This window comes from Triplophysa dalaica, chromosome 4 (assembly GCF_015846415.1).
Source record: "Triplophysa dalaica isolate WHDGS20190420 chromosome 4, ASM1584641v1, whole genome shotgun sequence".
NCBI lineage: Eukaryota > Metazoa > Chordata > Actinopteri > Cypriniformes > Nemacheilidae > Triplophysa > Triplophysa dalaica.
Genome location: NC_079545.1, coordinates 19,646,084 through 19,661,300, shown reverse-complemented (window position 1 = coordinate 19,661,300; position 15,217 = coordinate 19,646,084). Strand labels below are relative to the sequence as shown.

Genomic DNA, 15,217 nt, shown 5'->3' with positions numbered 1-15,217 from the left:
GAAGCACAAAACCAAGCCAAGAAGGAACTCAGTTTGTTTAACTTATCTGCGATCCAGCCTTTGCTAAACAGTAGCTGATATCCAGCGGGAGATATAGAATGCTGAGTTCTTCATTGCACAGCTCGTGACTGATAAATAGGATGAAAGATGTGCTGGGATACAGATTCTCTGAAGGTCATTTAAGCAATAGGTAGCTGAATTTGTTTGCACTGTGACAAGGATGAGTCACAAACATTTAGCTCTATAGAATATATGAATCAATAAAAATGGAAAATAAAAAATTATGAATAAAATGATTGAACGAATGAATGAATTTAATGTTTTTTTGTTTTTCTAAACTAACTCTAGTCTCATTTTGTTAAAGGATTGTAAAGAGGAATAATATGTGACCCTGCCTTTGAAAACCTCAGAGTCATTTTACTGTTTTCTACATAAAATCATCACAATTAAGAGATCATTCTGTGCATATATATATATTTTATATTTCAGGTATTGACTGAATAAAGACATGTCAACAGTCGAAATCACAGTAAAATTTATGGCTAAAATGAAACTCAGAATTAAATTTTGAGACTTCGTTTTCACAGACAGGGTAACACTGAAAATCTTTCAGCCCACAAGGCAGACTTATGCACTTCCCAAAATATTTTTCTGCGCTGGAGATAAATCTTAACTATTGTAAAGCCCCCTCCATTTTGACATTTCCTGCTGCGCAAAAGGATCATTGGGACCTCTGGGAAAACTGTTCATTGAGAGATGGATAACTGTTGTAAGGAGGGGATTGATGTCCGTCTTCATTTGACAATGCGTAACGAATGTCGCGCTGTCCGATACAAGTGATTATCGCATTAACAAGGAAGAGGAAAGGAGGGGAAAACTAAGATGTACTTAATGGCGTGATTTGATGTGATCTGCGATAATTGATGGGTTTCGGTCTGAATCGCGAAGAATACAACAGAATTAAACCAGAATAGGTTCAGGATATAATTTAATTTAATAAAATACGTAGGTCATTTAATCAAAGATGAGCGTCATTTGTCAGGTCAATATAGGCTATATCTCTTCTCACAGTGTATGCAGTGTAATATCACTACTGTCTTGTTGATGTGAAACTGTGTTTTATTATTAGAAATAAATTGTTCGCTGTGGAGGATTTTAGATTTTGATAATGAGCTGTCCAGAGTGCTGAAGACGACGTGTCGCTTTCAGATTTAATAAAATAGTTTTTATGACTTAAGTCTAATGTTAACTAATATTACCCATACGAAACATTTACCAATTTACAAACTTCTTAATTCGTGTAATACAAATCACAATCTGTACATTATAGCAATTAGGATTATTTTGAATCTGATCATTTAAAGTTCTTTAAACAATAGTGCCGAACAAAGTATGGCTTGTGTAACGAACCGTATTTTGTATCTCAAATATTTTATGAATACATTTTCTGATAAGTATTTAGCACTTTTTTATTCACAAATGTCAATTTCATTTTTATGCTTTCAGAATCAATTTTATATTTCTTTAATATTTTTGACACCTGCTTCACTTCCTCCTATGTATGCTACCTGTAAAGGGAACGATATTACAGCCTATACGTTTCCCCTCTGGTCTCGCGCTTTCTCTTTATTCACACATAAACAGAGCAGCGTGCTCGACAACTTACACTGCGTTCCCACAGTACATTGAACTCTACCTTACAACAAAACCTAACAGAGACAAAGCCGCCTTTCGCACAAGCGGCGTGGGTGCGTCCTGACTCGTGTCACCGAGAGAATTTTGGTGACATTCCACTGCCTTACACAGATTGCGGTTGCCATTCCGCACTAAACCGAGGGAGGCGGGGTTTAACGTGCATCGCCACGCCTCCTTCTCGTACACACTTCGGAGTGAGAGAAAAGCTCTCCCCGAGTCCTGTCAGTGGACAGACATGTACCCAGCGCAAGGAGCAATAATTAAATCAATGATTTTTCTCTTCAGCGACTAGCACTTGTGTTTCAAGCCCGTTTAGAGGTGCTACGTTTATTATCCGCGTTTAGAAATCTTTCAAACGTTTGCGCTGGATCTGTCGTGCAAGAAGATGTGCGTGGAGAGCGATGGATGTGAGATCGAGGGGTGCAGCAGTTCGGATGAGGTGCACACGCTCTCTGGAAGCATGAGCCCGACCCTTAAATCCACCTCGGACCTGCATCCTTGCAAACCCGGACAGAAATTCCGTGCCGCATTACTTCGATGCCGGTCTCCGTTCGTTGCCGCCGGTATTCTGAGTTTTGGGAATGTGCTCAATTACATGGACAGATACACCGTAGCAGGTAAGATCCGTGTTTTGTTGGTCTAAAGAGGTTCGTTTTGACACAGAAGAACGGCGACACTGTGTGTAATGCTTTGGGTTGTTTAATGTTTTACTTTCAGTTGGCCCGGAAAGAAAACACGCATTTTAATTATTAACAGAAGTCAAGTGATCATCTGATCATCTCTCTGCACACATGCTGAATTTTATTGAATGGGTTTAAAGATCGAGGTTTCGGGTCTGGCTTTTTGATTTAATCAAACTATAAACGGTTAGGGTCCGTTGTTCCAACATAGTATTGATTTCAACTGTGACTGATCTTAGATCAATCCAATCTGACCATGATATGATAATAAAAATAGCCTATAACGAAAAGCGTCTATTTATGACATATGGCTGAGATTCTGTATAATTTCCGTCATGAGCTTTATTTCAAATGAAAGAAAATAATACCAGTATCAATGCGCACACAATCTCCACAAAACAATGCACACCTATTTTACAATTCACAATGTAAATGACAATATTATCGCCTGGCATAACGTAGACTACTTATAACCCGTCTGATGAATGTAATAATGATGGACTGTCAGCATAAGAGAAGACAGACCTAATTTCAAACACTTGCGTCTTCTTTGCTCTACCCGAGAATATCACAGTCCAAAGTAATTTAGAGCAAACATCTCGAGGGACACATCGTATATCCGAGGTTTTATTATTAGTAACCTTACTAGCTGCTCTCTTACACTAGAAACAAGATGCCCTTGGAAGTTATACAGAAATAAAGGCAGAGCGCTGCATCTGAGCGCAGGGACGGTTTCCATAGAAACTAGAAAGATTTAATCAACTATTTTTTATCGAGTTAAACTTAGCATCACGAATAAATGTGGATTAATTGGTTTATTAAATGGGTACTCGAAGTCAAATGAAGAATTAGCCAGTGGTGATCTGAAGTGACATGTCAGATGGCAGAGTTGCAATTTTCATGAATAACTAATGATAAGCAATTAGAGATTTGGGACAAAGCGCGAGTGCGCTGTTGGCTGTGGATTTAGGAAATGTGAGCTGTACCACACTGTCACACATATATAGTCTTTAAATATATATTTCCACTTACAACTTAAAGTGATTTTACAAATTCTGTCACTGTGTTGAGCCATGCTCTGCTGTATGCGCCTTTGACACTCAGTTTAGCGCGTTCACCGTAGCGCGCACTTCACAGACAATTTGACAGCGCTCAAACTGGCCTCTACTGCATGTGTTTAATTGTGTTTTGTGTAGCAATTACACTGGAAAGCGCTGGAAACCTCCATTCAGTGACTTTTTGGCAAAGTCTGCTAAGAAACTTAAACATTATTAACGCAGCGACCAAGCTGCGTTAGTTCGTACGCACGTAACGTAGCCTACGTGTAGAATTTAAAATGTCTGTCAACAAAATGAAATAAAATTGGAAAGACACACGTGAAAGAACACGATGGTGGACTGATACTGAAGATTTTACATAAGACTGAAAAGGATGTGTTTACGTTGACCATATTATCTCATCAGGGCATCTCTTTATGCTGAAAAAAAGATCCTGACAAGATGGATATGCCATCCTCTTTCAGATATAAAATGTCAAGTAGCCTACTGTTGAAAGCTTCTACACGTATATTCACTCTATTTTCTATATGAGAGAGAAAAAAGTCCTGTTACACAACCTTGTGTGCGCATGCACCGATAGCCTCTGATCTGAATCCATCCCGTTTAAACAGTTTTGTTGAAATATATAGATATGATATAGTGAATATAAGCGAGTGTGTTTAAGGACTGCAGTAAGATTGCAGTAAAACAGCGTTTTTGTCCGTTGCCAAATTAAATTGTATATTAGAGAGTGTAGAGGGGCTCTCCTCTGCGCCTCATGCATTATACATGAGAAGGGTGCGTGTGAGTATGAAGCCCCCTTCATGGTTAAGAAGGAATGAACAGAGCTGACGCAGCCGTCCTGCAGTGGTGGTGAGCAGCAGTCTTTAGTGAGAGAGAGAAAGACAGTTCAGACATTTCCACTGCAGTCTGACACATGCATCATGGTAATGGAGTTCATCAGCGGTGTGGGTGAGGAAGAGACGGCCTGTGCATGGTTTCGAGAGCTAGTGTGTGTGAGGTTGTGTTATGGATAAAACAGGGCTTAAGCTATAATTTAGAAGTAATTCTTGATGCCATGGTGTCTTACGGTTTGCAGTGATGCAGTGAAAAGGATGGGAAATTGGCTGGAAATTGATAAAATGTTGTCTAGCATGCCAAAATGAGGTCACCGTCTTGGACATTGTGGTTTTATGTGGTAGTAGGCTACACATAACAAAATGAAAATGCACATCAAGGCACTGCATGTGAATAAAATGTAATTTTTTACATTACATCCATTTTATGCAGTAACAAAGATTAAAGGTCTGATACAGACACTTTATTGAAGTTTGTTTTTTGCTATTTCAGTCAAATCCACAAACAGCCAATTTAACTTTTAACAACCCGTTCCAGGCTGTGGTTGACTTAAAAACCCTTTGGATCAAATTCTCATAACGGCTCTCCAAAAGTGTATACATTTAAAGTTTATTCTAAGAGAAAGTGTTTTGTTTAGAGTGTGTGAGTCTTGTGAAATCATTCAATATTGAACCAATATATTTATATATTGAGAGAACAAAACCGCTCTAATTTAGCTTTTTTCACTGCAACTCTGAACAAAACTGTTGCGTAAACCGTTTTTAGAGCAAAGAGGATACAATACTTCATGAGGAAGAAGGAAGCGTAAAACATATGAGAACTTGACAGTAAACTTTATTAAAATAATACTGTATACGAGTTGTGGAAAAAGCCCTTTCTCATAATTTTTTGTCAAATATAGATCCTCTATACTAAGAATATGTGGGCAGTTGTGTGCGTGTAACATTGTTGCAGCTCAATTGTTGTGTACTTGGTAGCCTGACTGTCTGACGCATAGTTGCTCAACATACCTTCCTTTTCAGAGTCCCATGTGCATTTTTCCTTCTTTATAATCATAGGCTGATTTACCTTCCCCTTGCCCTCCTATGTCCATTCCAATTGGCCTATTTTAGCTTCCCACTATGTCTTTTTCTTTCTGTCTCCATCTCTGCCTCCAGTGGGACCGCACAATCAGATTGATGAGACTGAGGTTGTGAACTATTTAGTTTGATTAAATTCGTGGTTTGGCTGTGATGGCAGAGAATCAGGGAGGCTGGCTGGCAACAGTCCCTTCAGCAGACAGACTGAGCTCAACGCTAGATTATAGTTAAAACAGGGATTAGGGAATTCAGGGAACATCACAGGGATGGACAGACGGATGCCACTTAACATTATTTAATCTAAAGTGTTCTGTTTCCTCCTAGCAATGAAGGCAGTTTGACTGGTAATCTGGATTAGGAGGTGCAGCAGACTCTTAAGGTTTAGGCATTTTCTTCTGAAGGCATTTGAGGATGTTTAATCTCAGACAGGGGGTTAATTTAGTGCGATGGGTAATCCACCAGCCTGAGGAACTCCCTGAGGGAAGTAGGCGTGTCCACACCTTTAGATGCAGTTCATGAAGGGAATTGTACGTTACAGAACTGTATACTTTGCTGCATTGCTCCACTACACTAGACGGCCCAGTCTGGCTGGCTCAGCTTTAGTTCTGCTTGGACACACTCTCCGGCAATCCCCTCTGTGCACCCACGCACACACACACTTTCAGTTGTACCTCTTGTAGTGTGAGTTGAAGGTGTGATAAGGGCTATCAGCTGCACCACAGTGTGCCGTGCAGCGTGATGTCAGCACCAGTAGCACGTAGCACATGGGATGTACATATAGTAATGACATTACACAAACGCATTAGCTTCATTGTTTTTCTGCAAACAAACAAGTTAAATGATCATTTAGATCCAATTTGATAAAATAGTTTTTTACTCATATATTTTAATTATTAGTTATGTCTTTATGGTCTTTTATAAAGAGTAGATGTTTATTTTCCCGATTTATTTGTAAGCAGATAATGTTAATTAAAAATGCAACATAAAATCTAAACAAACATTATTCAACATGGCTGAATCTATCTGACTGTAAAGTCATTTGTAAAGGTTCAATCGAGTAGATGCGCATGCTGATACTATATATCACACCTGCAAAAGATTGGCTGCCCGTATCGAACTGGAACTTTAAAGAGTCCCACAGAGTGTTTGAGTGTTTTTTCAGGTTTGCCGTCTCTTTCTTCTACTTTCGTTCATTTTCCTACACTTGGTTAAAGCACTCTTGAAAACAAACATATGAAAGTAATGGAAAAACTCTCAGTAATTGAGTTTATGAGCTTGTGTCAAGACCAGATGCAGAACAAACGGCTCATATTTTCTCCCTCAGTTATTCCCATATACAACTGTTATTGGTCATTATAGCTAAAGTATAGAGCGCCGCTGTGTTTTACAACTGGTGTCTCTTGAAATGTATATCCATTAAATTTGCATTAAAGGACAATTACAAGCTTAGCTCTGAATGCTGGAGGGTATTGATGTAGGCACAGATTATTTAATATCCCTCATAATTTTGCAGCAATATGCAATACTGGGCTGCTTTAAAGCAGCAATACGCAATAATTTTGAGGTAAAAACAATCAGAAATCATTTTAATGAGTAAATACAAACAGATCAGTGTTTAAAACGATTGTCTTATCTTACTCTGATTCACAATTGTAAACTCATAATAATGATTTATGAAGTTGGCTCAGACATCTGAAAGGATTGGATTAACAGGTAGGTAAGACGCCAGTATCGTGAATTTTTTTTAAGTCTTTGTTTCATTTATAGTCAGAACAAAAACGGGAGATATTATGTTCAGAAGACATGTTTCATTGACCCACGCCCCCTTCTCCAAAATCTCTTAGTCTCAAACCGAGGGAGAAACTCAGGGTTCGGGACAAATCCCAGACTCGGAGCCCTCCCCTCAGTCAGCTCACAAAACAAGCATATCTTTCCCTATATGTAAGTGTGAACTTGTGAAACGTTTTGTATCTGGTATAGACACAGGTCACATGTTACTTTCTTTTTGATGTACAGATGTGCTCTGTCGGGGTGAGAGCAGTCATTCCTTTAGCACTGTGCTCGGATTCATCCGCGCAGAGCAGCAGTGCCAAAACACAACCCACGTAAAGAAAATATAACTCTGCATATAATTGAGTTGTTTCAAACTGAGATAGCGATTAAGAGGCCAAAGTTAAGGACTGGAGCTATACTGTTTAGGGTGTTTGCTTTAACTGTGCAAAAATAATACATTTCTCATTTATAAATATATCTGTGTCTCAGCACATCTTTCCACCTTTTCATGCGGTCACCACATCCGTTACCTTATGCTAGAAGAGCCATTTCCGTGATAGCCAGTGCTTGACCAAACACAGCTTGACTTCCTACCGCAAGAAAGTGAGAGAGAGAATGCTTCTAACCTTCCAGAATCATTTATTTTCATTCATCTGCCTCAGCTGTTTCCTCACGAAGAGCACACAACCGTGACCACCTATCTGACCTCAGCAATAAGGTCAGCATATTAATATATATTAAATATAGACACAAGTGGTGCTCAGAATGAGAAATCTTTGTCAGGAGAGACAGTTTCCTCAATACACCCGCGTCTTAAAATAAACTCTGACACGATAGCATCCACTAACAGCCTTTGAGAACTGAGATGCGGTTCGACTGGTTTATTTAAACGGGCTTGTCTTTCATTGGGTTGCTCTTTTGGCCCATCTGATGTTCATTTAATGTAGCGTGAGCGACAGCTGTCATGCTTGTTTAAATTGCGTTGACCCTGCTAATTTAATCGGTGGCCCGCTTTTAGCTCATAGCATGTCCAAACAGATACACCGAATGTGTGTGTATATGGGGGTGTTTGTCTGTTTAAAGGATTTGCGGTGATTGTAAGCTTCAACATGTGTCTTTTTGATAGAGTGTAGTTCATCAGGGATTAAGGGTAGAGAGTATGACAGGCTCCTGGAGAAGAAGGTATGGCGTGGGGAGGGGGTTGAGGGGGTGTGCCTGAGGGGCAGTGCACCTGTGTGATCTGAAGTCTCAGGTATGTTTTAGATCGAGTCTGTTTTCACAACACTTACGAATATCAGTGTGGGAGATCTTCTCAGGCTTGACCTCTGATCCCGTAATGCCTACAAGTGGCCGAATAGAGCTCAGGTCTGTACAGAACGTCAACAGTTGTACATTTTTGCACTACTGATGTATTATGTTGTGAGAGGATGGAGTTTACAACCGCAATGTTTCCTCAGATTCTTTTCCAAATAGACGCATAACATATCTGCTGTGGTAGGTTTTGTTAAGGTAAAAAATAATATTGAGAAATACAAATAATTTGAGAAGCTTTTATATTATATTTATTTAGCTAAATATGTAAAGGGGACAAAAGACTATCATCTAAATATATGCATAAGCCTTCTTGTTTCTATGTAAATATTCTCTTCAAACAAATCTACAAGAAAGGCAATGAACTAAACTACTCTAAGCTCACCTTTGTCTTTAAAGTAGCCCTTGGAAGCGCTCCACATTGCCAGGGCAAATATTTAAACTGGACTTCACTGGCCGTTTGTGTTAACTGACTCTTTATTAAGGAGGGAAATATTTTGTCATGTGTATTAATAAAGGGGTCAAAGGACCGATCTACTGAAATATCATGCCATCATGCCTGCAGTGAAACTGATCTGTATGTGTTATCATCACACCACTGCTTTCAATTAAACAGCGACGAAGTAGGTTGTGAATTTCTATGTCATTTCGTCATTGTGTGTCTTTATATACTTCGGAACGTATAGTTTTGTTTGCCAACCCATCCTATAACATGTCACTTCAGATCCATGGGAAATTTAGCTGTGTTATTTCAGTTATTTTGATATGATCAGATGTTATCTTAGAACCTCTCTTACACCTTGGGATAAACAAGCACATATCAACTTCCTGATTTTTTAAATTCCAGTAAATCTCCTCACCTGCTGAAAGCCAAGAACAAAACAGGATGTACTGTACTGTGTGTATAGCTAGAGTAAATAAAGACAGGAAAATCACACAAACATACTCAAATGCATTCAAATAAATTGAAGAGCGGAGAACATCAGAACTGGATTTAAATGCAGGTATCTATGTGAGTTTACATTGGATTATTAACTACATTCACATTAATGCCATTGGCAGTCGCTTTTGTCCAAAGCAAACTGCAGAAATCAACGCATTCAAACAAGACTTTTTCTTATCAGTATGGGTTCTCTTCAGAATCAAACCAACAACCTGCAAAGGCAACCAATAAATTACAGGAAAAGTCAAACAGTCTGCATTGCTGCTAACCACCTAAACAAAACATCGAAATTTTGTGAAAATAAATGTATACTGTATATAACAATACAGATTGCGACAGTTCAGGCCGACATAAGTCTAATGATGTTTCATGGGCCCGGTCCATCCCTGGCTGTGTGAAAAACACTTTGTTTCCTTTGAGGATTAATTGTGCATACTTTGCAAGTAACCCACAATAGTTCTAGTTCTAAGGCCACACCAAAACATTATAATCGTCTCGAACTAACGCCTGAAATACCTGCGTGCGTCTACACCTCACTGCTGTGGAATGTGGAGGTAGAACTGGAATTCCTGCCAGTGTTTTGTTTCCCACAGTTTACCTCACCGCCGATCTAAAGTTAGCAGTTATTCTCAGCCCACGCCACAAAAGCTTTAATCAATACAAAATCAATGCTGGAACCCCCAAAAGCATCTAAATACAAACGGGCCAAAATCCCCCCCCCCATGTGCTCTGTTGATTTATTTCCTGCAGAGGATTTCTGTGGCAGAGGTTGTTTTTCAAATGCTTGAAGAAAAAAATATGAATCCAAGACATCACTCCTGGACAGTTCTGCATTGCACTACAACACCAGCAAGAAATGATATTAATCTCTAATTCATGAAGGTGAAATCGAGATGAATTACCGCGGCGGAGGGTGTCAGATGTTCTCCATAGAAATTTTCAGCGTGAGGGGATGAAAGCAGTGCTTTGCATAGAAAGAAAATAGATGTTATGAGATTGGAAAAAGCGATCAGGACATATGTGCGTGCTCGTGAGGGCGTTCCTTTGTATTGATTGGACGGAACAGAGGTTTATTCCACTGCACAGACTATACGAGACTATACACAGACTATAGGAGCTCCTAAATACAAGCCACATGTGGTTCTCCTATAGATATTCATTTCAAGTTGTGGTATTGAAATCCATGCGTTCATCAGCACCGCCTCCGCTACTGATTGCTGAGAATCATGTGGGATATGATGGTAGTTTTTATTTCAGTTTGTAGTACCGCACAAATAAACAGTGAGAATTAGGGTTGCACTGCAGTAGGCGGAAAACAGTGTCTCACTACAGGAGTCCACTGAGAGATCAAACAGCAGAACTAACCCATCTTGAGTAGAGAGAGATGGATGACATTTCCATCCATAGAGCACTTTAGTGTCGTTATTACTGTTCTCTGTAAGGTCCTGTGAGGTTATGAAGGTCCTGTCTCTTCTGTAAGAGGACTCATCTGAAATAGAGCGTTTAACCTTATGGAGCTAAGCTGGATGAAGAATTTTTAGCATGTGGCACAGGGTCATATCTTCTTTAGTATAGCTATATAACAGGTTTGTATATCATTAATCAGAAGAAGACTGTCACCGTGTCTACAACGGATGTAACTGGCACGACGCGACATGACACACGACTTGTTCTAATGGGAACACCGCATCACGTGTCTACAAAATAAAAAATTATAATGGGTTCTAATGCGTTTCTAAAGTCTTCTGTCGTGTCTCTTCTGGTGCAGACACGGTGTGACTGACCTAAGTGAGGACCATATGTTAACACACATTTCTCAGACTATGATCCGCCATCTTTTCCTCAGCTGTGTTTACCTTTCTGTGAATGAGACTGAATGTCGTAGCTACAGTTTGAAAGACCAGCACTCACTTAGGCTTTCCCAGTCGTAAGGGGGTCGAGTTAAATTGGATAGAGCATTTTTCTCTCTCTTCCCCAGCTCTTGGTTGTTGATGCTTCTCAGCAATGTCTGACATTGGGCTCAGACAATTGTGCCAGATATGAGAATCTGCCCTCAAAAATCTGATTTTATCATAACCTCAAATATTTTTTTCAAAACAAAATAATTTTAGTTATTGTAGGGCATGCAACTCTTACTAAGAAATAACTTCACTGAGCTATGAAAGAGCAATAAAATCTTCTACAAGGAGAAATCCAAGAACTATTATTTTACAGTATATTTCTGTCTCTCATGCTGACAGAAAATCTCAGTTTTTTTTGCCAGATTAGTTGATGGACACAAACTCCTAAACAATTGCAGACAATGATTTACAAAAAAAGCCAAATTATAAAAAATTGTTATAGGGATATTGCCCCCAAAAATGTTGTTTTACTGTAGGTTGTCGAATAGTAAAGGCAGTATTTAAAAGAGTTAATCAAGCACTTTCATTCAACACTAATTATTCTGTGAATCAGGGGCTGTTGACCCCCCTGGGTGAGACCCACCCCACTCCCACACAGCTGTTAGAGAACAAAGACAAGACGAAGGAAAGAAGAAAGAAGAGGTATAGTGAATAAAAAATGCTCAAAATCTCATTAAATGCTAAAACAAAAAGGCCTCGGCACTGCAGTAATCTCTTTCTATGTTACGTAAAAAAAAATTAAGCATCGGGATAACAAATTCTCATCTGGTAGTGGTCTCTAGAATATAAAATGTAAACGCTACCAAACAGATGTTAAGAAGGATAGTGGATAAGCGAGGGAGGGATGGTTGTTAACAGTAGCACTGAACCAGCAGGATGGATGTCAAGGTTAGCATCAGAACAGTCTGACAGGGCAGCTGTAATTGCACTTCGCTGTCTGTCAGTGGACCGCTGTTATATCTTCTGCTCTATGTGGTCAGCAGCTCACTTAATTGAAGCCTCTGTGAACGTGTGGGTGTATTTGAAATTCCCACTATACAGTAAACTATATAACTGTATACTGCTATAAATATTTAGTCTTCTTGCAGATATGTGACCAACACGCATGTGTTTCAATGGCATAGCCTGGCGTGCCATAGGAAAGGTTTAAATTAGAGCTCTACTGTCTTTTTTTATCACTAGATCTATACGTATACTATACGACTATTAAAGCATGGAACTCACTCACCATATAAATTTCAGCAGCACTGACCAAAATATTCAGTATCAGGTGGTCTGAAGATCTTTGCTGTGCACCAGTGCATTCCCATCACTCCACAGCTACTGTATACGTCCACACTGGCTCACAATTCTCTTATAATTTATTGATGACGTATACTACAGTGTGCTGTTCCTGTGTAGTACCCCAGGAAGAGAAAAAAACCTCTCCTTTCATTTTATAACAGAATATTTGCAACCAGGTGATGTGGTTTAGCCTATCTGCCTTCTGGGGATAAAACCCTGCAGTGCACACAAACTCCTTATTTACACAAATCCTTAAAGGGATAGTTCTCCCAAAAATCTAAATTGACAAACTAAACAGTTCTGTAACACCAATGACTACCATAGTAGATTTTTTCTACTATAGCAGTCAATAGTGCCCCAGAACTGTTTGGTTACACATATTTTGTGCAAATATCTTTTTTGTGTGTTCAGCAGAACAACAAAACTGATACGTGCTTGGAACAACTTGAAAGGAAATCATGACAGAATTTTAATGGCCGAACTATAAGACAAGTATTTAGGCAAATGTGTGTGGGGTAATTGAATATTCCCCATCTGAACGCAGTATAAACACACTACACATATATGGGAGCATTCTGAAGGTGAACCAAAGTGATAGTTCACCCCCCAAAAATTATCTGGCCTTATTTATTCCCCCTTATGTGGGACAAAACCTTTATATGACTCTTTCTTCTGTAGAACAAAATAAGATATTTTGAGAAATGTCTCAGTGGTTTTGTGTCCATATAATGGAAGCCAATTGGGGCCAATGTTGATTGGTAACCATCATTCTTCAAATCATTTTCGTTTTGCAAATGAAAGAAAGTCATACAGGTTCAAAATGACATGAGGATGAGTAAATGATTAAATATTTTCATTTTTGTGTCAACTATCCCTTGTAATAGTATTATACTGGCATGCTCTTTACATACCCCTCAAAACCAGTCTCAGATCAGTAGAACAGTGAACCAAAAAGTACACCGACAAGCTGCGCTGACAGGACGAGGCCGACATGAGGAAAAAGCTTAAAGGGAATTCCTCAACACCCACAAACGCCAGCTCAGACACACCCCCAGTCCACTGACATCTGCATTGTATTTATACTGGCTGTGCGGTGGTTTTAAGCCCCAATAGAAAGGCGGCCCTTGCTTGTGGTCCAGGCCAGCGGGAGACCTACGGACCCGACGGTCGGGAGCCCACCGAAAACAGACATGCATGCTTGTGGTCAGCTCTTAGCCTGCCTCTGCACTCCTGAAGGCTTCGCTCATTGTAAAAGAACAAAAATTCAGATGTGGGGAGGGTTAACAGTGGAAAGTCGCACGCTTTAACCCACCTTCTGTGTGTGCACACATCATTTCTCTGGGCTGAGCTGTTGTTATATTGATCCTTGTTACACCTCATGAAGAATCACCCCTAGCTGTGAAAAACTGAAGAAAAAGAGAAGGGGATGGGAAAGGAGGAAAAGAAAACAGGAGGAAGGGCAGCAGTGGTTTAATGTAACTAGCGATTTGGTAGAATCCAAAGAATGAGGGAGAAAACTGCATGACACGGAGCAGAAAGGAAACGTCCTTTTACCGCAGAGAGTAGCATTACACTGGATATGGAAATGTACGTTTGTACTGCAGTCTGACCTACCGCACACGCACACACGGGACCGTATTTACAGATAACATTATGCAGTTGGCAGAAAGTAGGCAGTAAATGGAATTCCATTTACAAGAAATGTTTTGTGTACATGGTTTATGGATCATAGCTGCGATAAATTATCAAAAGAGCATTTTTCATTTTATTCCTCTATCCCTCTCAAAGAAATGGCCCACGTGAATTGCGTTCAGATCTGCATAATTTCGTGTGAATCTGGTGTAAACCGACAGCTTGCGCAAACAAATTCACAAAATCTCTCTTGTGAATCCCCCCTCAGTCACCATCATATTTTTCCTCCGTTCCCGTCGCCTTTCCTCTCACCTCTCTTCTCAGTTACAGTATTTAGGGTGGCCAGCCTCTGTTGCTATGCCTCTATCCTAACCTACTTCTCCGGCCCTGAAATAGCACCGGGAGGTTGCTCTGGTCTGTCAACCCTCTTTTGGGGATTGGAAAATGAGGTCTGTCCTACCTCTCGATGATTCTCATTTTCATTCAGTCTCCCCAGACGACTAGACGGTCCTCTGGGTTTATAGCAACATATCTGCGTTCAAAAATAATAAGAGGGCGTGTGTGTGAGCGTGCAACGTGTGCTAGCGTTAATGGATTATTCCCACCTTAACACCCTTGCGTCTGGAAGGTGACAAATATGTTGCCATTGTCTGACCGTCTGAGAAGTGAATATGTGATGTTTGCGTTTGAGAAACCATTTGACCTTAATGGAATCTTAGACTGACAACCCTTTCCTGTTTGAGAGAATGGATGGTTTACGCATAGTATAGGTGCCTTGTCAGTTGTCGCACATGTAGAAACAGGCAACAAATGCATTTTACCTCAACTAAAGCCAAACTCAAACCTATTTGGCACCTCTCTTGGCAAAAATATCGCATTACAACACAAACTCAGAGCACTCTCGAACCGAACAAGCACTTAAACTGACAACATCGCTTCCACTTGTGCTCGCTTATCAGATCAGATCATAACACGGGTCTAAACAATGTCAGTCTAAGATAGCAGCACGCCTTGTGTAAATCAA

At 39.8% G+C, this 15,217-nt stretch overlaps 1 protein-coding gene across 1 annotated transcript in view; it reads left to right on the top strand.

Annotated features, from left to right (window-relative positions):
• Positions 1-1,904: 1,904 nt before the first annotated feature.
• The window catches only part of spns2 (SPNS lysolipid transporter 2, sphingosine-1-phosphate), a 62,564-nt gene continuing 49,251 nt past the window's right edge, over positions 1,905-15,217 (top strand). The window contains exon 1 of the mRNA XM_056745820.1: positions 1,905-2,312. Within this exon, the coding sequence (XP_056601798.1) occupies positions 2,081-2,312 (232 nt within the window). The 5' untranslated portion in view covers positions 1,905-2,080. The remainder of the gene's footprint in view (positions 2,313-15,217) is intronic.